A 22877-nucleotide genomic window follows, 5' to 3' on the forward strand; every position below is an offset into this window, starting at 1 on the left:
CAGCCATGGGGACTTCTCCCATGGCTCCTCTGGCTGTGCTTGCCTCTGCCCTGGTGGGAGGATCTGCGGGGGCTATGCCCTGCTGCTGCTTGTCCAGTCCATGTGAAGAGGTGCGCAATGCAGGCGCGGCTCACCCCACAGCAGGGCAGAGCCCCCACTCCCAGCGCTGCCACACCTGCATCAGTGCTGGGAGCAGGGGCTTTGCCCTGCTGCCACTTACCCCCTTCCACCTGGAGCAAGCCACACCCACATCCTGCCCCCACCCTCATATGACCTGGTCTCAAGGCCTCTAACCATGCACGTGGCCCTCCTTTGGACACTCTTGAGCTTCTCCACATCCTTCCTGAAGTGTGGCGCCCAGAACTCGATATACATCTCCAGCTGCAGTATCACCAAGGCTGAGTAGAGTGGGAGGATGACATCCTTAGCTGTGCTTGATATGCCTCGGTAGATGCATGCCAGTGTTTGATTAGCTCTGCCAGCTACGGCATTGCATCGGTGACTCATGTTCATTTTGTTGTCTATCACAGCACCGAAGTCTCGTTCAGATATGGTGCTAACAAGCGTAGCACTGCTGAGACTGTAAGTGTGTTGTGGATTATTTCTCCCTGGATGGAGCACTTTACATTTCTCTGTATTAAACAACATCAGGTTGAGGTCTGCCCACCTCATGAGTCTGTCCAGGTCAGCCTGTATTGCCAGCCTGTCTTTGAGTGTGACTATGCTCCTCCATAGTTTGGTATCATCAGCTTTTAATGTCTGAATCCAAATAGTTGATGAACATGTTGAAAAGCACTGGTCCAAGTACTGAACCCTGAGGGATGCCACTGGTCACCCTCTGCCATGATGGCCCAGTTCCATTAATCAATATTCTGTGTCCTACCATGGAGCCAGTTACCTAGCCGTCAGACTGTAAAGTAGTTAAGGTTGCATTTTCCCAATTTTTTCATGAGGACTCGTGGGAGAACAGGTCAAAGGCTTTTCTGGAGTCCAGTATATGACATCAACCTAATTTCTCCCATCCAGGTGGTGAGTAACCTGATCATAGAAGGAAATGAAGTTGGTTTGGCATGACCTGCCCGTAACGAAGCCATGTTGGCTATCCTTCAGAATGCTGCCTTCTGCTAGCCTGTCTGTAATGGATTCTTTTATAATTTTCTCCAGGATTTTACCAGGGATTGAGGTCAAACTGATTTTACCTTGGTCTTCACAGGCAAGGTCAGCTCCTAGACTACTGCACTGGGCAGCACAGTTTGGGGAGAAAGTGAGCAGCCCTTGGTGGTGAAAGAGCAGATGCAAGGCATCTGATGGTGCTGAGGAAGTTGGCTGATGTGACTGTAGAGCTGCTGGCCATTATCTCTAAAAACTTGTGGCAATTGGGGGAGGTCCTGGATGACTGGAAAAGGGCAAATATAGTGTCCATCTTTAAGAAAAGGAAGAAGGGGGATCCAGGGAACTGCAGATCAGTCAGCCTCACCTCAATCCCTGGACAAATCATGGGACAGGTCCTCAAGGAATCCATTTCTAAGCACTTGAAGAAGAAAGTGATCAGGAACAGTTGGCATGGATTTACCAAGGGCAAGTCATGCCTGACCAACCTGATTGCCTTCTATGATGAGATGATTTGCTTTCACTGATTCCCTACATAGTGGATGCGGGGTAAGCAGTGGACGTGACATACCTTGTCTTTAGCAAGTCTTTTGATGTGCTCTCTCACAGCATTCTTGCAAGCAAGTTAAGGAAGTGCAGGTTGGGTGAATGGACTGTAAGGTGGATAGAAAGCTAGCTCGATCATAGGGCTCAATGGGTAGTGATCACTGGCTTGATGCATAGTTGGCAGCCAGTATCAAGTGGAGTGCCCCTGGGGTTGGTCCTGGGGCCAGTTTTGTTCAATATCTTCATTAATGATCTGGAAGATGGGATGGAGTGCACCCTCAGCCAGGTTCTGGATGACACCAAGCTGCGGGGAGTAGATATGCTGGGCTAGATCCAGAGTAACACTAGACAAATTGAAGGATTGGGCCAAAAGAAATCTCATGAGGTTTAATAAGGACAGAAGAATCACATGTGCTGCTGTAGACTTGAGACCAACTGGCTAAGCAGCAGTTCTGCAGAAAAGGATGGGGGGGTTACTGTGGACAATAAGCTGAACATGAGTCCACAGTGTGCCCTAGTTACCAAGAAGGCTAACAGCATACAGGGCTGCATTAGTAGGAGTGTTGCCAGTAGATCAAAGGAAGTGATTCTTCCCCTCTATACAGCACTGGTGAGGCCACATCTAGATACTGTGTTCAATTTTGGGTCCCCCCACCACAGAAAGGATGTAGACAAGTTGGAGACAGTCCAGCAAAGGGCAACAAAAATGGTTTGAGGGCTCGGGCACATGACTTATGAGGAGAGGCTGAGGGAACTTGTCTTATTTAGTTTCCAGAAAAGAAGACTGAGGGGGGATTTGATAGCAGCTTTGAACTACCTGAAGGGTGATTCCAAAGAGGATGGAGCTTGACTGTTCTTAGTGGTGGCAGAGGCCAGAACAAGGATCAATGGTCTCAGGTTGCAGCAGGGGAAGATACTAGGTTAGATATTAGGAAAAACTTTCTCACTAGGAGGGTGGGGAAGCACTGGAACGGGTTACCTAAAAAGGTGATGTAATCTCCGTCCTTGGAGGTTTTTAACGCTCAGCTTGACAAAGTCCTGGCTAGGATGATCTATTTGCGAGTCATCCTGCTTTGAGCAGGGATTGGACTAGATGACCTCCTGTGGTCCCTTCCAACCCTTTAAATGACTGGAATGAGACCCTCAAATTCCAAAATCCTCAGGAGAGTCTAATTCTGTAGGGAGGATTTTTCTACCAGCTTTAGAAGAGAAGTAGTTTGTTGTAAGGAACTACGTAAAAGAAAATGCACAGTGTGAGCGTGTGAGCATGTTCCTTCTGAAGTCAGTAGCAAAACTCACCGAAAGCGGGAAGAAGGAAATACCAGACTATCCTTGTACTCACCACATGATTATCTGGACTATTCTCATTGTAGCTTCATTGAGTGCATTGAAAAAGTCCACCAGAATTTGTCCCTTTTCTCCCATTTTCCCAATAACAATTCCAAAGACGAGACAAAAGACAATCAAGCCCAGGACATTGATGCCATCGGAATACATGCCCACTATTTTGAATTCTTTGGTTTTGTTCTGTAGATTCTGTAGATTCAGAAAAAAATGTTACTAAACAGGGACAGGGTAATTAGTTTGCCAGTCCTAAAATGAAAACATATTTAGCTCTTTCACTAACAAGAGTCACCTTCTCAGTCATTCAGTTCTCATATTTGCAGGTGGAACTGGAAGGTTTAATGTCACTTTAAAATGCCTTCCTGAGCCTTGTTTTTTAAAGCTCTTGAGCTCCTAAGCCTTGCTGTAGGTGACAGTAGTCTCAAGGTTGTTCTAATTCATGATCTGCTTCTTAGGCCACTTTTACCTGTGCAGGAGGCGCGACTGTGGGATCATGCATTAGATCTCATCCCAATCCTGGGCTCCCCATGCACCAACAAGAAGCAAGCTCCTGTGCCTGGGAATGCCAGGCATGCCAGTTGAGGGGCTCACAGCTGCAGTGCATGAAACCCCTGGGACAGGAGGACTGTCACTGGCGATTTCCCCACTCTGGGGGTTTCACCCCCCCTGGGACTGGGAGATCGCTGCAACAGCAATCCTCCTGTCCCAGGGGTTTGCCAGGTGGCACCCTGTGGGGACCCACCATTTGCAGCTGTGGGACTCTGGGGCTGAGAGTCTCCAGCAGTTGTGGGGAAGAGCCTACTACATATGCAAATTAAAGCTTGATAACAACAAGCTATACAGTTAGTACACATTTTTGAGGTCTAACTTTACAGCTGGTGGAGCTTTCTATTGTGTGATAAGCACTTTATGTGCATATCTGGTCGAAAGATAACTGTGCAATTAACCAGTTAATTGCACGATACCTGTTACATGTATAAGGGGCTTTAGTGCCTTGTGAATCGCAGAATATAGCGTATTGACTCTAGCTACACCTTCAACATGCCTGTGATGCACAATGGGGAATGAGAGCAAGGACAAAATCCTTAAACCAGCTCAATGCCAGCCATGAAGGTCCTTTGCTTAGATTCTTGTTTCTAGATTGCCATAAAGAGACCTAATATAGCAGGTAATCAGGTTCAGGACATTCAATTTAGCTCTCAGTTACATATACATAATTCAACTGAAGTCAGTAGAGCTACATACTTGATGGCAGAACCTGATGCACAGTTTTTCCGTGAAAGACTTAAACTGCTTTGGTTCAACTTTCTCTAGATGTTAGGTGCAGTATAAATGTATGAGGGAAAAATTAAATATAATATTTATGGGGCAGTGGAGATTCTCTACTACCTTCAGTTTCAAGTTTGAGTTACTCTCCTTTCATTTAGGTTAATGTCCCCTTGCTCTTATATTATGAGGCAATATTAAAAACAAGTGTAAAATCAATATTCATTATACTGCATTGCTCATAATTTGTGTCCATCTATTAAATCCCTTCTTACTCTTCTCCCCTCTAAGCTAATCTCAGTCTTTGCAAGCTGTCATCCAATGCAAGTCTTTCCATAATTCTAATCAGTTTGGTTAAACGTCTATTTTACTTTTTCAGTCTTTATTTTATTTATCTTGAGGAGCAGCAGTCAACATTTAATACATGCTATCAGCTAATATGCTGTCAAATTTTCATATCCTTTTCTACGCCTTTATTTTCATAATACCTACTAGTATCTTGTTTTTTTTAACCTCTTCTGCACATGGGATATGCATATTCAGACAACCTTCCTATAACAACTCTATTTCCTTAAGCCATTCAGCACGTTTACAGTTCACCAGCACGTATGGGAACTTGGGTTATTTGCATGTTATCTTTTATTTGTCCTGTTATTTTCCTACTAAATCCTCCAGGTTTCTTATATTTAGCTAGTGTTTCTAGCAGTCCTTCATTTTTTCTAACTTAAATAGTTTTGTAACTTGGATAAAAATTTATCAGTTTGCTTCCTCTATTAGCCATTTATTATCAGTTTAATCATTTACTAATATTTTGAACACAGATTTTTGTTTACAGTCTCTCTCCAGTTCTAATATCTGTATTTTTAAAAATAAAATAAATAATAAAAACCACACCTTGGAAGCCTCTGTTGTCATGACAACTGTAAAAGGTTCTTCTGTAACCATGGAGCCATTTTTTTCCAATTCGTTTGTAAGTTTTACTTCTTCACGTTTGGTTTTATACTAAAATATTAGGGAGAAGGGGTAGGAAATGATACATATTATTTGGAAATAATAAGCAAGTGAGAAATGAAAAATGGCAGAAACAGGAAAAGATGCACAGTTCAGACATTTGTAAGATTTTTAGCCAGAAATAACGTACATATGTAGAGTTTTCAAATGAATTTGAGTCGCTGGTTTTTCTTTATGTCAACCACTCTAAATGAACATACTCATGTCTGTGTAGGAAGGTGAAAAGTCTGCTGTGAAGGTTTCTGGTTACTGCATGGAATGTCTGTAGTTCCATGGGGGATGGAGCCGAATGGGTGCAACTAGCAGAGGGGACTTCCAAATTCAGCAGGATCCAAAGCAGGATTTCTGACAGTCATTGTGTGAGAGGTTGGTAGAAGTAATGGGGCCAATGTCATTATGAGGTTTCACTGGCTGTTCCTCCTTTTATTGCTGGAGAGGACTCATGCATGTGGGTGAAGCAGCATCTTTTAGGCTGCAATATAAACTCCAGAGCTACTGCTGCCACATAGGTAATGATAAGATCAGGGTCTGAATTATGGGGAGCTAAGGGGGCTGAGCCCCCACATAAGAGACTAAGGTCTCTTATCATAATGAGGGGGGTGTCACTTAGGTAGACTTGTTAATCAATGAACTGGTTAACCACCAAGGCCTCGCCAAGAGTCGAAGTGTAATTAAGATGGCCATAGCCTGTGTAACTGCAGAGAAGCCATATACTGGACTGTGTACCTAGTGCAAAGTACAGGTTTATAGATGTTGGTAAACTACACATACTGCATATGCACTGAATTTTGGGCAAAAACAGTTAACATCTTTTTTTGGGAATGGGTTAGCTCTATTGTATAGGAACTTCAGTGCCATACAATAACTCTGGGAAGGAAATAAAAAGGAAGCAAACAACATCATAAGGTATAACAAATATATCTCTGCATTTTTCACAACTTTAAATGTGAAAGAATCAAGAGTAAGACGGGTGGGTGGTAGGTTCTTCTTCTAGTCTCTGAAGACACAATAAACCTTAACCCCTACATTTCTTGTTTTTTCTCAAGAGCTTTTTCTACTAAAATCTCTTGTTTACCGTAAGAAGAATACAACCAGATGCCAATCAGTTTCAACAATGTGCAGCAGAATTGAAAGACTTAATGATGAGGGAAGGTAGGTACAGATTTCGTTAGACAAAAGGAAGATTTAAAGATTTTCTCAGAAAAATCTCAAGAACAGGGAAATACCTTTTCTCCAAACATTCTACAAGCTTTCTAGTGAAGCTCTGGTCTCTTTGCTGTGCAAGAGCCACCTGGATTTTTCATAACTAATTCTTACCACATTTTGTCTTATGGGAAACTTCACACAGTTTGAAGAATGGAGTAGGTGGCAATAAAAGCTACCACAACAAAAATGAATGTTTGTTCCTACCTGTTGAAAACAAGCCTGGACAAGGTTTTCTGGGAACATATTCCTGTTAAAGTAATTAAAGACATTGCAATATTATGAGCTACTGAGGACAATCTATTTTACAAATTAAAATAAGGTAACCAATTACTCTATACACAGAATGGGGTGATGATGTGTTCTTGTCTACAAATCATCTATCCACACACAAGAGTAGCAAATTTATCACTGTCAGGTTTGAACCTGAGGCAAAGAAAAAAGTTCAAGCCTTCTAAATGTGAAGATGACTATTTTTCTACTGTGGAGTTCTCATAGGCATTTTTCAGGACTTGTCATTTAAATTATTCAGCCAGCAAGTCCAGAATATTTCCACTATGGTATGCTGTGTCCATTAAGTGTATGAGGAACATTTTAAACTCATTTTTATATGGTTCATTATGCATCACGTAAAAGTGTACCAGAAGAGGAATAATGTTTTTTATTCACATTGTGCTGTGTGTGGGTTTGTGTGTGCATTCAAAAATTAATCTTGGCTGATGGAAAATTCCTGCATATTGCTGCACAAGAGCCTTTTTCATAGAGTGAAAAGATAAAAAAAAAAAATCACCTTGCTGGCTCTAGTGGTTGGTATAGATTAGTTGCCCCTCTCTGTGAGTGACCAGCACTATATGCTTCAAATGAGACTGAGAAATCTTGTAGTCTGTGATTATGGAATAATCAGCACAACAGGAAGGTGTATACTACTCCTGTTGTTCAGAAGTTGGTTTTGCCCTGAAGTCTGAAAGTTTATAACACTTTCAAATCTTTATTAAAATCCTTTCTTTAGTTTTCAAGTTCTTAGTCTTTACTTGGGCAAAATTCGTTTGAAGTAAAGTGGAGTCTGCACAAGTTCAGTTTTTACTCCATTCATACAAAGACATCAGAATTTGAGTCTCAACACTGGATGAGGTGAACCTGTACAAGAGTAAATACAATTTCTTGCAAAGGAATTTAAGGCTACCATTGTAACTTCTAGGTCACAACTGTAAGCTGGTTGGCAAGAAAGGCACCCAGAAGACTGTGATTAACAGGGAAAAATTCTCTAAAATAAATATAATTTAATTACTGCTTTTCTATCTCCAAATCATCCTCTTGTGCTTGAGCTACAAATCAGCACTGTACATGCTGTGTGTCTGGAGAAATGGTCAACAACAGGCTGAATTAAGTACTCTGCTGCTGCTGACTGCATGGAGCCCAGCCAATGACTTCTGCTGCAAGTATACTGCTACAGCACGCCATCTGCTGCTCGTGGCTGGTTTGCCTAGTAAGAAGGCAACAGAGACTGAGAATGCCAACCTATGGGGTGGGAAACACTTATCTATAATGCTGTAACAGTAGGTTCTGGGACCAGGGACTTCCAGCATGCCTTGCCCATTGAATCTGCAGGTGTGCTCTAAATTGAGAAGTTTGCAGGTGAAGCAACTCCTAAGCTTATCTCTCTGTACCCAGGCTCAAGTCCTTGATCTGTGGTGGGACTCAGATGGCCATGGTATGCACAGGCCTCATGCTGCTGGGACCTGCTGCAGCAGAGATATAGACAAGCTCAGATAATCAGTATAGACGGATCAGTGTCAGGATGTGGCAAAAGGTCTTATTTTGAGCTGTGGGACTTGAAAACAGATACATTGTGAATACAATACCTATAGGTGTTTGCTTAAAAAATACAATTTTTGGGGGGGGTGAATTCTTCTCACCAACCATAAGAACACCGCATAAATCGAATTTGCATAAAGCGAACCTACTTTATAATGTAAGAAATAGGGATAGGTTCCCCTGTTGGCTGCTCCTGGGGTCAGCTGAATTGAGTGCAGATGAGCAGAGCCCCAGGCAGTGCGGGGCACGGCCCTCACCTCAGGCCCAGCTGCAGTGGCCCCGGGAGCTGCTGGCACCAGCTGACGGCAGCCACTGGGCTGCACTGTGCCCCAAACCCCCAGGGCTCTGCCTGTCCCCACTTATCCCAGCTCCTGCTGAAGCTGTCCTGGAAGCGGCCAATGCCAGCTCCCTGTAGCCACTGGGCTGCACTGTGCCCTGGTGCAGGCAGCTCCCAGGGCCGCTGCAGGTGGGGCAGGTGCATGGACAGGCAGAGCGCCAGAAACAGCCTGTTGCTCCTGAGCCTGCAACGGCTGCCAGCCCCAGCCTGCTCTAGTCTGGCTGCAGGTGGTTGCCCGTCCCTGCTGCAGCCCCGGGAGAGGTAGGTGTCACCTGCTTGCAGCTGCTGGGCTGCGCCATGCCCCAACCCCCCCAGGGCTCTGTTTCCCCTGGGGCACTGTTCCCTGAACCCCCCAGTGTGGCGGAGCCCAGCAGCTGAAAGCAGGCAGCATCCGCCACTCCCAGGGCTGCAGCAGGTGTGGGCAGTCCCCTGCAGCTGGACGAGAGCAGGCTGGGGCCGGCAGCTGCTGCAGGCTCAGGGGCTCCAGGCTCTTCCCAGTGCTCTGCCTGTCTCCACCCCAGCCCCAGGTGCAGCAGTCCCAGGAGCTGCCACTGCCAGCTGCCTGCACTAGGGCACAGTGCAGCCCAGCAGCTACAGGGAGCTGGCACTGGCACTGGCCCCTCCTGACAGCTGCAGCAGGAGCTGGTGTAAGTGGGGACAGGCAGAGCCCCGGAGGGTTTGGGGCATGGTGCAGCCCAGTGGCTGCCATCAGTTGGTGCCGGCAGCTCCTGGGGCCGCTGCAGCCAGGGCTGGGGTGAGTGCTGCACCGCCCGGGGCTCCACTTGTCCACACCCAACCCAGCTGGCCCCAGGAGTAGCCAACAACAGAACCTATCCCTATTTCTTACAGTACTGTATAAATTAGATTCTTTTTATGCAAATTTGATTTATGCGGCTTTCTCCAGATCAATGCTGATCACATATATGCGAATTTACCTCACATGTAACGAATTTTGGGTACAAAAGGGTCATTGCATAAGAGTGAATTTGCATAAATCGACCCCACATAAATCGAGGGAAACCTGTACAGAAATTATAAAAAAACAAAAACAAAACCCAAACACCTACAGATCAAAGTGATGGCAGACAGAGACAAACTATAATTGGAAGGAAAAATCCATAGACACCTTTTTTTGTAACTACTAAGCCATTACTGGAAATGAAATCCATTTGTCAGAAGTTTGCACTTCTCCTAACAAGTTAAATTTTATTTAGCTGATGCCAGCTGTGATTTACTGGGGACCCAGTTGCTCAGATTTTGTACATATTTCATCAGGCCAATTTTTTTCTAACCACTTCATTTATCTATCCTATTACAAGACCATCATCAGGAAGAGAAGGTAACAAGCCTGCCTGGAAAACTGACAGCGCAGTGAATCTGTAGAGTAGGCAAGCCAAGGAAATTTACATGGAGTGCATTTGTTGCCTGCCTTTCTTTACTGAGAAGAGATTCCCAAGCAGAGAGTATCAAGAGACTCTTCTCTTGAGAAAAGAGGCACTTAGCCACTGCGAAGAAGCATCATAACATCACTGCACCGTTCTGCAATTTTTTATACCCTAAAAAACAACAGTGCTGAGTTACCTTCCTGAAACCAGCCCACTAATATCTTTTCTCTGGATATTTTTCTTATGCTAAGGCAGTAAATGTAAAGTTCTGTTTCTGTTAGGGGCAGCAGAAATAAACTGGGACAGGAAAAGTTGACCTTAGATCTGTAGGTAAGTTACTATGTGAAATGCATCAGCAACCCAGGCTGGCATCTAGCGTATAGAGAAGGGCACTTTACACGCTATTTTGTATGGATCCATCTAAAGCTATGTGCTGTTTTGCCTACCCTATGAAAAGTTCAGTTTACTCCACTGCCTTACTCTTCCAAATGATCTTCATTTGTGCATACAGTTCAGTAACTGTGGTTGCAACAGAATGGAAATGGAAAAGCTCACCTAATCAGATCTAGCATGGCATCCACTGTTGTGACCTCAGGAGTGCTACCCATCCTGTCAATATCATCCGCTTTCTGAGACACCCCAGGTTTGATGGTCACAACTAGCACAATTCCTGTAATCAAGAGAGAACCAAAGTATAATCAGAGACAACCTTTCCATATCCATTTTACCTGAATTCTTATCACCAAATGCAGTCCGTAGTTATACTGTAATATCAACAGGTGTTAAGTGACCCATAACTGGAATCCATAATTAGTAAGGTTCTTTAAATATGATAGGGACCGTGATGGCTCTCTAATGCTCTTGATAGGGTCAGATATTTGACATTATTCTTTTTGGGTATATTACATATTTTCAATCATTCTCTGTAAATCTCAAAGAACAATTACTTCAGTGGGATTGCAAATGGTTGCCTTCCTCTGCTGTGATGTTTTGAAGAGCTGCTCTATTTTTTCCTACACATCTAGTTCTACATTACTAGTGTTCACATGGGAGTTGGTTGCTTTGTTTTGTGACTCCACAAAGCAGAATCTGTTTTTGCAAAGATAGCCTACAGCACTCAGTTCACACAAGACTACACTTCAGAAACAGAGTGAACTAAAAATAGCTTTGCTCTAGGACCACTTTTGCTCACACTGAAGTCAATGGCACAATTTATATTAATTTTGAAGGAATCAGTATCAAGCTTTCCTGCAATTATAGAATACAATCTAAGCTGCTGCAATTGCATTAAGTTTTTATTCAAAACCAACAAACATAAATTCATTGTAGAGAGGATGAAACATCAGCATAATGCCTCAAACCCCTCCCCGCCCCAGCAATGTTTTCTAGTTATATTTATTGATACAGGCAGAGCTGACCTGGTATAAACTCCCTCAACTGTAGAAATTATCAAGAAGAAGCTGACAACTGACAATTTATTTTTTACTTAATCTTTCTGTGCATTTAGTCACTGAAAGTTCTCATGTTTATATGTAAACTGTACACTATCCTAAGCCAGGACTATCAAACTTCAGTGTGGCTGGGGATGCAGACTCTGTGGGCCACACAGGTTGGGGGCAGTCCCTTGGGATCTACCCTCACCATGAGGGAAGTACCAGAGGTGCACAGCCCCCTCTCTCAGGTGTTCTCCCCTGCCAAAGGGCAGTGGAAAAGGCAGCCTCTTCCATAGGCCTCATGTTAAACACTCACAGGCTATATGTTGGACAGCCCTGTCCTCAGCTATGAAAATGATTTCACTGATACCACAGTGCTTGGTATCAGTGAAATTATAGCACTGGTAAATGTAGCCTATGTGTATATACTCCTTCAGGTTTTCAGCTCTTAAATAACTAACTTCTGCAGAAAAAATTCTCCTTTAAATCTAGATTCAATATTCTCAGCAGTGGGCACAGAATTTGGTCTTGTGATAGGTAGGGTGACCACTCAGAAAAGCTGTTAACAGAGGAAGTTAATCCAATGCTTTGGGTTAGCAGAGGGGCTACAGGTGATTACTCTGTGTACACAGGCAGACAAGGTTCTTCGGGTAAATGTGGTATCTTTTATTAGACCAACTAAATAGTTGGAAATATTGTTCTTTGCAAACTTCCAGGCACAAACACCTTTCTTCAAGCACAGGGACTCAGAGTCTCCTGGTGTTTTGTGTGCTCTCCTGGGTGGACTAGAAGCCACCACAAAACATCAGCAGATTCTCCCTATGCCTGAAGAAGGGTGTTTGTGCCCAAAAGCTTGCAAAGAACATTTTTTCCAACTATTTAGTTGGTCTAATAAAAGATACGTTTACTCAAAGAACTATGTCTGCTTATGTCCTTAGATCAGCATGGCTATAACCAACACCCCCATATTCTGTGTACAGACATTTTTATTGTGGCTGAGTTGGCCGTGTGGAATTAATTTCCTGCAGTAGAGAAAAAGAGGGATAGGCTACAAGAAGTTGAGAGTGAAACCGGAAAGTGAAAAAAAAACGAAGGAGAGGAATTTCTTCTCTCAAGCGGTGTGTCACAGTCTATATTCTTACATTTGGGAATGTTGGCTGAAATGAGCCTTACTTTAAAATTATGCTTTTGGGACTGGAGCTGAGGAATTTCTATTTGTTTTACTTCTGGCCTTTAAAAAGACAGGATGGTATACAATCAATTATACCCCACTAATAAATAATTATAATACAACTGTTCCTAGGCAAATAGTTCTTAATTTTGCCCAGCTGGAATCCTGTGGCAAATATCTTGCTGACTTCACAAATGCAGAATCAGGCTCTAAGACTCTTTCTTAGATTCCCCACAACACTAATTGGTTTGTCAGGAACCCCTGGAAAGGATCTTAGGGTGAACATTATACTTATACCATGCTAAGGACACTTAAAATGTGAGCACCTGCACATAAAAGCTCATTAACTTGTGTTAGATGCTTTCTGAGCATCTCAGTTATACCACTTCTGGTGAAGGCTAACTTGAAGCTACCTAGCTCATGTTAGGGTAATTTCAGTCCGCTCCATAGAGGTAAAACAAGCAATTTGCGGTCCTTCAGACTCCCAGGGGGCACTGCTCCCAGGCCCCCCCCACTATCCAGAACATGGATTGAGCCCAGTATCCTGGCTCCTAGCCACACACCTGCTCAAGCAGCAAGTCAGAGCTGTGTATACAGGAAATGATATTAACCCTTAATGTGAAATGGCTCACTTGGTTTCAGGTTGGACATAAGGAAGAACTTCTTTACTGTCGGAGACCCCAACGTCTGGAATAGACTGCCGCCGGAGGTGGTTCAAGCACCTACTTTGAACGCCTTCGAGATAAATTTGGATGTTTATCTTGCTGGGATCCTATGACCCCAGCTGACTTCCTGCCCCTGGGGTAGGGGGCTGAACTTGATCTTCCAAGGTCCCTTCTAGCCCTAATGACTGTGAATCTATGAATCACTTACTCAACTTTAGAATCTCAGGACATTGAACATTAATTGAAGTGCTTATCTGAATGTCAAGTATTTGTATTAACACTGAAAACTTGATATGGTGTTGATATTGTGAACTCATAATTAAACAGTATTAAAGATTGTGAAGACTTCAGTATTGTGTATTACCTAGAATTACAGCTATGACGGTAGTGCAGAAATAATACACAACTGCGCGCAGACCTATCTTCCCAGAAACGCTGGAGTCTAAAGCAGCAACACCTAGAGAAAAAAAATGAACAGATTTTAGAGAATACACGTATCATGAATATAGAGTGATTTATTTATACGTGGAAAATATTTAATTATTCTTAATTTTTCCTGCACATTCTAGTGCCCAATGGTAGTAATATCCAGGAAAACTTTCTGCAATAGGCTGAGGTGTTTGCTTGAGATCCTTTATCATCCAGGTAGCAAGTGCTTTGCTGCCTCGGCCAGGTAAGGCATTATCTCATCTGGATTGACTGGAGTTTCTTTTTTCTTTTGGCACTCTATTCTATTAGCAAGTGTTTATTTCTCTAGGAAAAAGCTTAGGGTGCTTTGTTGATTCACTTGGTCAGGCGATGCATTATTCCCCTTAATATATATTTTTAAAAGCCATCATTTGGCTTCAAAATTTAAACCCCAGTGCGAAGAATGAAGGTAATTCACAACACACAGTGGCGTTGTCCTACTCTGCTTGGTTGTACACTCAGACAACAAATGCATTGATTCATCCATGGATAACTTTTTGGTTGCAAAGAAGTTCATTTTCTTTTTCCCTTAAAAAAAATTAGAACTTAAGAGTGCACATTTTTCCCCCGGTGGGTGGACAACCCCCTCTCCTGTGTTTAGATCTGCAAGCAAAAGCTGCTTTTTCTGTTGTATGCATCCCAAGAGCATTCTCAAACTACAATTATATCTGAAGGCAGCTAAACTTTTAACACTGATAGTACATCAACCAGATTTTTGGGAGAGATTTTCTTACGTAAAATATCTGCACTGAAGATTTAATGGTTTCCAAGATTTACAGGTCTGGCCACATGTAGCAAATTTAATACCCAGGGGCAATGGTTAAAAAAAAAAAAAAAAGCACTAAAATAATTTGAAAACTTGACCTATATGTTTTTATATATTTGTGATCCTCTTATATATTAAATCAGACTCTCAGAAGCTTGTCATTTTCTTTTAGATATGAAAATAAAGAGTTATGAGAATGTTTAACTTCTGAAGAGTAAGTAGATTTAAGCCCAAATATTTTTAAAGACAAATTTATCTGACGCATCTCAAATATGCATTTCTGACTTACAGGGATCTTGACAAATGCCCTGTACAAAATTATAAGTCTTTCTAAAAGATAAGCTAATAATAATAACTAGTACAGGGTTATTGCCAGCTGTAGTCCAAATTGTGCATATACAACCATTAAAAAAGGAAATTCTTTAATTACTGTTTTCCCATCTATTTGATTACTTGTAGGACCTCACAGAGAATACAGAAGAACAAGGTTACTTACATACAGGAAACTATAGAGATGATTAAATAAAACATTTGTATCTCAAGGAAAAAATATCTATATTATCAATTTCCATGTACAGAAAAAACAAAACAAATCAGTATCACTATTAGCCCTGTGTATCCCTGTGATAGCAATGTCATCTGAGAAGCAAATGACAAAATGGGTATTGAGATAAGACTATCATTAGATTTGCATCTTATGTCACTATAGGATATGTACTTGAAATATAGATGATAAATAATGAATATTAAATTGTTTTGCGAGTAATTATCTGGACATCAAATTCCCGCTTCCTACAAGTAGTAAATTCACTTACAAGATTCTAAATTGTGATTTAAAAAGAAAAATGGGTAGATTCCACTAAAGCTTACACCAGTGACTCTCTACCAGGGTGCTGGGGCATGCTGAGGTGCTGCCAGATGCCTTGTAGGGTGCCACGAGGTGCAAGGAGATAAGCAGATATGGTAAGCGAATAAGCCAAGCTTAGGCTTGTCCCTGCCTGGATGGTCCCCTACCCCTACTGCCCATCCCATGTAAAGAGGTAAGCTCTGGAACAAAATTAGTTTTTTAAACTGAGTGCCACTCAATTCACAAAAGTTATGGAGGGGTGCCTCGAGTCCAGTGAGGAATGCCTTGAGACCAAGAACTTTGAGCCTATGCAGTCATTAGAGGAAATATTTGTAAAGTTTAGAAAACAAGGTAGTTAGTATTAAACCTTGTTGCACATGCTATTAATAACCAAAGTGTAACAACCAGGTTCTGTGCCCTGATCAGTGTCAGTGGGCAGGCTGGCAGTGATGGCCTGGGGCTAGTGCCCTGGTCACTCATCCCTAATTACACTACTGATTAGTTATGTTCACCTACGGAGCATTATTAATCTTACCAGCAGTCCTAAAGGGGGCAGAAGAGATTCTTAATAACACAGCTTTGCTTCTGAGTTTGCTTTCTGTCTGCTCAGCACATGGCAAGCTGTATCCAGGCAAAATATGTAAAACAGGAGAGCAGGGGATTCTTTGGGCAGATTGGTGGGGAGAAAGACTAAAATGTGGTCCTCCCTGATTGGACAAGGCTTGGGTGATGTCACACCAGGTACATAAGAACTACTCACTGAGGTTCTGGGTCCCTTTCTCCTGGGGCTGCTGAGAGCTGCACTGGGAGTCAGAATCTGCTCCCCATAGAGGGGTTTGGGGATCTCCCCTCCTCTTTGCTGGAGAGATATGAAACATTATTTGAAGGGAAAGCGAGAGGGCGAGAAAGATAGAGGGCAAGAAAGTCTGTTGTGGAGTTTAAGACTCCTATTTCCTCCTTTTTTTTTTTTTTTTTTTTAAGGGGGTTAACACCATGGGGGTGTTTAATCTCTGAAGCAAACTGCCCAGGAATGGGTGGGGTCCTGGCAGTTACTGGCTACAGGGGCCTGGCCCCCTCTGTTTTGTAATTGTATTGTCTCAATGTAGGTTATAGCTGAGACCAGGTGTCCTGGCCACAGGCAGAGGCCTGGGCCTATGCTTGCTGTTTCTGTTTCAGCCTAGCTGCATGGCTGAACCCCAGCTATCTGTTCAGGCCTTAAGGTAGGGTGGCCATTATAGAGCACAGTCCAGGTATCCTCTGTCCTCTATTGATACGAAACCTGACGCCTTTATGTCCTCTATTTTTCAACTGAAGAAGAGAAAAATAGAGGACATAAAGGTGTCAGGTTTCGTATCAATAAAGGACAGAGTAGCAGAAAACTGGAATGTCCTCTATGATGGCCACCCAGTGGGGTAGGCCTGACCTCTCCTTTGAAGTTTTCTTGCAGTTTCTGCCCAGCAGAGCTGGGATTGGGACTAGGAATTTAGGGGTGTGGCATGCTGTCTGGAGCCACAGTTAATCCCTCAAGGCCACCACATGGAAGTGGGGATATTGCCCTACAGGGGCCCTTTGCAACACAGGAGGTCCCATTCTCTTTAGCAGCTTCCTGTGGCCCAGCAAACCTGAGGAGCAGTTCAAAGCACTCTCCAGTCAAGCCTCTCCCTCCAGCCCATTGCTAAAGGTCAGGTATAAGGGTACAGGCCCCTGGAACTACCTTTTAGGTGACCCCAAGTCCCAGACTGCCTGGGCATTGGTGAAGCCTCCCCAAGGGGGTGCAATCTATGAACTATGCCTTGTAGTTGGTAGTGTTTTAAATTACATTAAGCATTTTCTTTGCCTTTGTTTTCTGTAATAAATTTGTTCTCTGTGTTTACACTGCTTGTGATTGAAGGGTTTTTGTTTAAGTAGGGCACCCTAGTAATTTATTTAGTGTTTCCCAGGTGGTCTGAGTGGGGGATTGAGCCAAGGTTAAATTTATTTAGACCCCAAAATGGAACCTGGCCCTTGTTGCTGCTAACCAGTGCCTGGAAGAAATGTTACAGTAAATTCCTAATTCTGTTAGCTCCAAATCAAGTTCCCCCTTACAGCAATTCAATTTCGGGCCAATAAGGCCCTGCATTTTTAACTTAGCTACCTACTATGTTGGTGAGCAAATGATGCTGGAAGCCATCTCACTCTCACATGCCAATTGCAGATGTGTAGTACTGCCGTATATTACTGTGTACAATACAGCCTGGAATAAGATAGACATATCTTCTTTTTTTTTTTTTAAAGCATAACAAAGAAAAAAAAGATTTGCTCTTGTAGCAAGTAACTAATAGCAGTGGCTAGGGAGCTGTGTCCCTTTTATCTGCTCCTTGTAGATTTCCCACACAGACATTACTTTCACTTTCACTCAGTAAGTGGCAGAAGCTCCTCTTACCATATTTTCTCTCATAATACACACCCTAACTTCCAGAACCTTTTCTTGGTAAAAAGTTGAGTAAGGTATGTAAGAATATATAACAGCAGTAAAAGATAGCCCAAACATATCTACCACTAACATCCGAGGCCCTAAAAACTATGAAACAGATGTGATTAAATACACAGGGAGCTACTCTGCGTAAGATGGATATATTATTTTACACCATTATTTTTCAGAAAAGAATGTCCTACTTTAAAAAGCACTTCAATAAAAGGATCTTCCTCAGGTTTTATGATTCTACCTGTGGAGCAAAGCAGTCAAATAGTATTTCATGACAATTCCCACACACACAGATGATGTATACCAGCTACTTCATTCTTTTTTCTTTTCTTTTTATTTAATTTTCCCTTTGTTTGTATTAGTTTCACTTAGGGAAGCATGGCATACATTTTAACAGATCCTTGCTTTGCGCATAATTGCTTGACCATCATAGCTACAACATCAATTTAACAATACTACTAAAAAAACTGCAAACAAATGAACAAAAAACCAAATGTTCGTCAAACTCTACCAAAACAAGACACTCTGCTGCGTAAGTTTCTCCCCCTGGAGAAAGACTGGTTGTTCTGTTATCCTAAGACAGCTGCTAGTCACATTGCTTAATACACTTGAGGAAGTTGAGCAGTAGAATAGAACAGGAAAATGCATTTGATTTGGAGTGTGGAACTTTAAATGCTAGACGAGAAGGAAGAACTCTAGATTTTAATTCTGTAAACTAAGCATTCAAAAAAATCACGAGATTTACAAAAATTGTGGGGGTTATATTTTTTTTGTTTTTTGAGGTTTTGGGTTCTTTCAGACAGTTATTTTTTCCAGCTACTTAATGCAAAAATTTCAGTTTATATTTAATCACATGACTTCAGGAGGTTGGGCTTTAACAAAAGAGCAAATACTGCATGGCTTCTAATAAAATCATGAGAGTTGGAAACAGTGAATTAGATTAACAGAATTGTCATGTGGCTTCCTGTTCTGTGTCCAGCCTCTGGCCTTTGTATTTGGGCTCACCCCTGTTAATTATGTAACAGCAAAAATTCATAGATTTTCTGAGTCGCTTGTCAATTTCATTTTTTTGCTGTTAAACACTAAACCAGATTTCCACTGAGACGGGACAATAATGTCAATCACCTGTAATATTTGAAGCCTTTCAAAACCTCTTCTGATTTTACTTGTATAAATGTACTGTTGTTTTCTGGAAGCCCTTCTTGTATATCATGACCCCCATATTTGGAGTCAAATCTCCTTGCTACCTAATGGAAAATTAGGTTCCCTACCAGTCCTGCTTGCGAGGAGGCAGTTTTGTTTATGTGGGACACCCATTTAAGCAAATGTGAACCAATATTCACGAGAATTCCACCGGGAGTTATTAAGAAGCTCCTTTTCTCTCCTTTTTAATGGTCTTGATGTTCCAGTAATCAAGCTTTCTTAGGGTAATTGTGCTGTCTCCTAGCTCCTCCTGATCTCTCTCTTCCTATCACAACTCTAGAAACTCTTTAGCTCTTTTCAGAATCACAGATATGGCGCATGGAGATCAGTCTTCAGTAGTAGCTAGGGTTTCAGCTATAGTTAACAGGAAAGAGAGGCTGAGTCAGCTGAAGAGTAGGCTCTTTCCTTCGTTTATGCATGGACAACTCTGGTTTTTTTCTTCATCCTGCCTTTCAAAAACAAGGTGTGTATTTTATTCTGGGGCATGCTTTATGGGAGAAAATGTGGTACTAGCTACCCTTTTGGTCATGTGCTTGAACTTTATTTTTAAAGCAATGTCTGATCTCTGCCCCCCCTTCAGTGTATGCCTCTCCCTATCTAGCCATCTCTAGCAGTAATTTCTTTTTTGTTATTTTCACGGTTCTATGTAGTGTTGCTAGTCTGCCTCTTCCCTCCCCCCCAGTCACAACAGTGGAATTTTCTCTTAACATGCAACCTTGGTGCAGTGATAGACTTAAGGCCTAAAATTCCATAACCCATCAGCTTCTGTTTCTAGCTTTATATGACATTTTGAATGAGAGATACAATAGCTTTGGGGCTTGGTACTTGCTTTAGCACTGGAAGTTCCACAGATATAATGTCTTGACATTGTGACCTTATAATTTATGCAATATACATTTTTCTCTCCATTTGAGACAACTGTCTTATTTGTACTAGGGCACCTAAAGAGGTGCAGGTAAAACAGTGCCAACACAATTTAGAAAAAATAATCCAAATCTCTAAATCGGTTCTACTAGCTCTCTGCAAAATATGGTATTGCACTGTACTGTACAGTAATATGAATCATATGATGCGTATTGGTATTCACTTTGGATTGATGGCATAATGTTACCATTCCAAATTCATATAATGCCCTGCTTTATTAGGACAATGGTGTGAATTCAGAACTCCCATATGATCTTGACATAGAGAGGATGGGGCTAAGGAGTGGGAATATTCCCAGGCTTACCATCTTGCCAGTTCTACAGGGGCAGGGTGACTGCATCTTTGCATGTTAATTATTCTCTTCACCTGTGATATGAGCAGTCTTGTCTGAGAGCAAGAGTCTAAATTGCTAGGGCCTCTTGTTCCATTTCCCCTCCAGATCATGTCTACATTAACACTAGTGCTGCTATGCTGGTATCAGTGAAGAACAGGTCTTGCATTTGGATACTTCAGCAGTTTTTTTGGTGCTCTACAGGTTATGAAAGTCATCACCAAGTGCATATCTGCAGCATTTCTCCTCAGTTCTCCAAGCTTCTAGCAAGGCTGAAAGGAGGCAATTCAAGATCAGTGGAAACTGACAGAATCCATTTCTTCTACCATCCCACTTATCCTGCACAATAAATTGATCATTAAGTAGAATCAGCAAAGGGATGGATGGTTTAGCAGTCTTTGCCAACAGTGCTACATTTGATGATCAAGACATAAATTCTCTCCTTATGGAGATTGATTTCACAGTGTTCACCTGGCTGGTTCCCAGCACAGACAGCAGATTGTTGTGCTTGCATGTAATGCTGATTGCTGAGAAAAAAAAATCTAAGCAAAGGACCATTTCATTAATGAAAAGATTTTGAAGTCTTACTTGGCCAAACAACTGCCAGCCATTTAGCAAACTTCTATCCGGTATCTGTATCTCCATTAGCCATAGACCAAATTGTGGTGCTGTGAGGAAATGACTGATATTTGGGGACACAAACAATGGGGCACCATGGGAGGCAGCTTCCCTCAAGCTCTTCCTCCCTGATGGTTTTAGTATCTAATTTGCCATTGTAACAGAAAGATTAAATCAGGATCATGGCTATAAAGAGACAGAATGGAAATATTTGAATTATGTACAGCTATTATACATACTGGAATGGTAATTAAGGGGTTAACCTGTGGGGAAAAATTTAGATTCAAGTTACACCAAACTGCACTAACTTTACTGCATTGTTCTGCATATCATTTGTCTCTCTCTCTCTATCTGCTACCTGTTGCCATTTCAGCTGTCACCTCCAAATGCAAAGCTATGGACACCTCAAGTAAACATAACCATTTAAAAATGCTTTTTAGGCTACTGCAATGGTTGTATTAAAAAAAAAAAAGGAGAAGGTATTTCAGGATGTATTTAATGCATTTCAACAGGTAACTGAAGTGCTCTATACAAAAATCCTATATTTGTTTGGTTGTTACGTGATATGCTTTGTGTGAATCACAGTTGGTAAAACATGAAGTTTAGTTTTAGGAAAAGAAAGGAAGGAAGGAAAAAAGGTCTTAATACGGTGCATTATATATGATTTGGATATAAGCTCAAAATGTATGAAGTTACTTGGCACTAGGACACTTACAGAAAAGCTGCAATTTCACACACATGAGGAAAAGGCAGAATCAAAGTTGCAGACATACTGGACATCTCTACACATGCTATTCATGCAACTGAATAAGCTCTGGCATAGTTCATGCTGGAATTTATTAATCCCAGGGGCAGTGTTTACACTGCATCCAGGACTGTAATATGCTGAGCCAGCTGGGAGCAGCTCTGGCTTGCAGGGAGCTGGGAGGTCAGCCTGCCAGGCAAGGGCTGGTCCGGCTTGGCTCAATGTGCTGCGGAGGACCTGGCTGGGGCACAAGCCCCTGCACTGAAGCATCCTTGTGTCCCAGCCAGCTGCCCCATTGGCATCTACATGTATGTTGCGGCATGCTAAATAATGCCGCGCAAGACAGTACTTGTGTTTACAAGTACTAACCTATGGCAGTGGTTATTAGTTTATGGTGGCCTAATAGGGCCACATGTGTAGACTCTGAGACTTTACTGCAGAGCTAATTAGGCAACTGCAGTAAACGTTTCGTGTAGATGTGCCCACTTAATCATAAGATACAATGTCTCAGTTCTGATTTCCATCATCTTTGGCAAACAATTCTGATTTTAGTTTTAATTTGCTTTTCTGAAATTACTTTACTTTCTGCTGACAGTTCTGCTTTACTCTGGAAATTCTAATTTATTTCAATAGCTTATGGTCAAATCGCTACAACAGTCCTCTTTTAAATCATCTTGTATTAGACAGGTAAAGTTGCATCGGTATTTTCTATATTTGCAATAGGAAATACTATAAATGCTAAGATATTATTTTCAATTGTGATTAATGATTTTTGATCAGGAGTTGGATGTCTAGTTATATTCTCATCATTGACCTGTGTTGGAAGCTTATACATTTTATTCATACAAACTTATTTCAATACAAACTCATTTATTCAATGAAACGCTCCTTATACTTCAAGCCAGTGGTTCTCACCCTTTTCAGACTTGGACAGTTCCCAGCCTCTGCTGCATAACTGCAGGGCAGAGGCTGGGAAGCCTGTTCCCCATGATCACAAAATGGGGTGAGGAACAGGCTGTCTAGCCTGTTCCCTACTCAGCTCTGTAAGCACAGCAGGGAGCTCCCAGTGCCAGCTCCGCAACCATAAAGCCAGCACTGGGAGATCCTAGCATGGCTGCTGGAAGGTTTACTGCACAGTAACGTTGACTGCAGAGTAGTATGTGCACATTTAGACCTAGTCGGTGTGTCTACATGAAACACTAACTGCACAGTAGCCTAATAACAC

General features: G+C 42.2%; 1 protein-coding gene across 1 annotated transcript in view; it reads right to left on the reverse strand.

Moving 5' to 3' along the window:
* SLC1A1 (solute carrier family 1 member 1) overlaps positions 1 to 22877 on the reverse strand; it is an 84606-nt gene that overhangs the window by 32906 nt on the left and 28823 nt on the right. The window contains exons 3-7 of the mRNA XM_019518238.1: positions 13651 to 13743; positions 10573 to 10687; positions 6688 to 6730; positions 5161 to 5268; positions 2999 to 3192 (exon numbers count right to left, since the gene is read on the reverse strand). Coding sequence (XP_019373783.1) covers positions 2999 to 3192; positions 5161 to 5268; positions 6688 to 6730; positions 10573 to 10687; positions 13651 to 13743 — 553 coding nt within the window. The remainder of the gene's footprint in view (positions 1 to 2998; positions 3193 to 5160; positions 5269 to 6687; positions 6731 to 10572; positions 10688 to 13650; positions 13744 to 22877) is intronic.

This window comes from Gavialis gangeticus, unplaced genomic scaffold, assembly GCF_001723915.1.
Source record: "Gavialis gangeticus isolate Ggan-Ray unplaced genomic scaffold, GavGan_comp1, whole genome shotgun sequence".
Classification (NCBI taxonomy): Eukaryota; Metazoa; Chordata; order Crocodylia; family Gavialidae; genus Gavialis; species Gavialis gangeticus.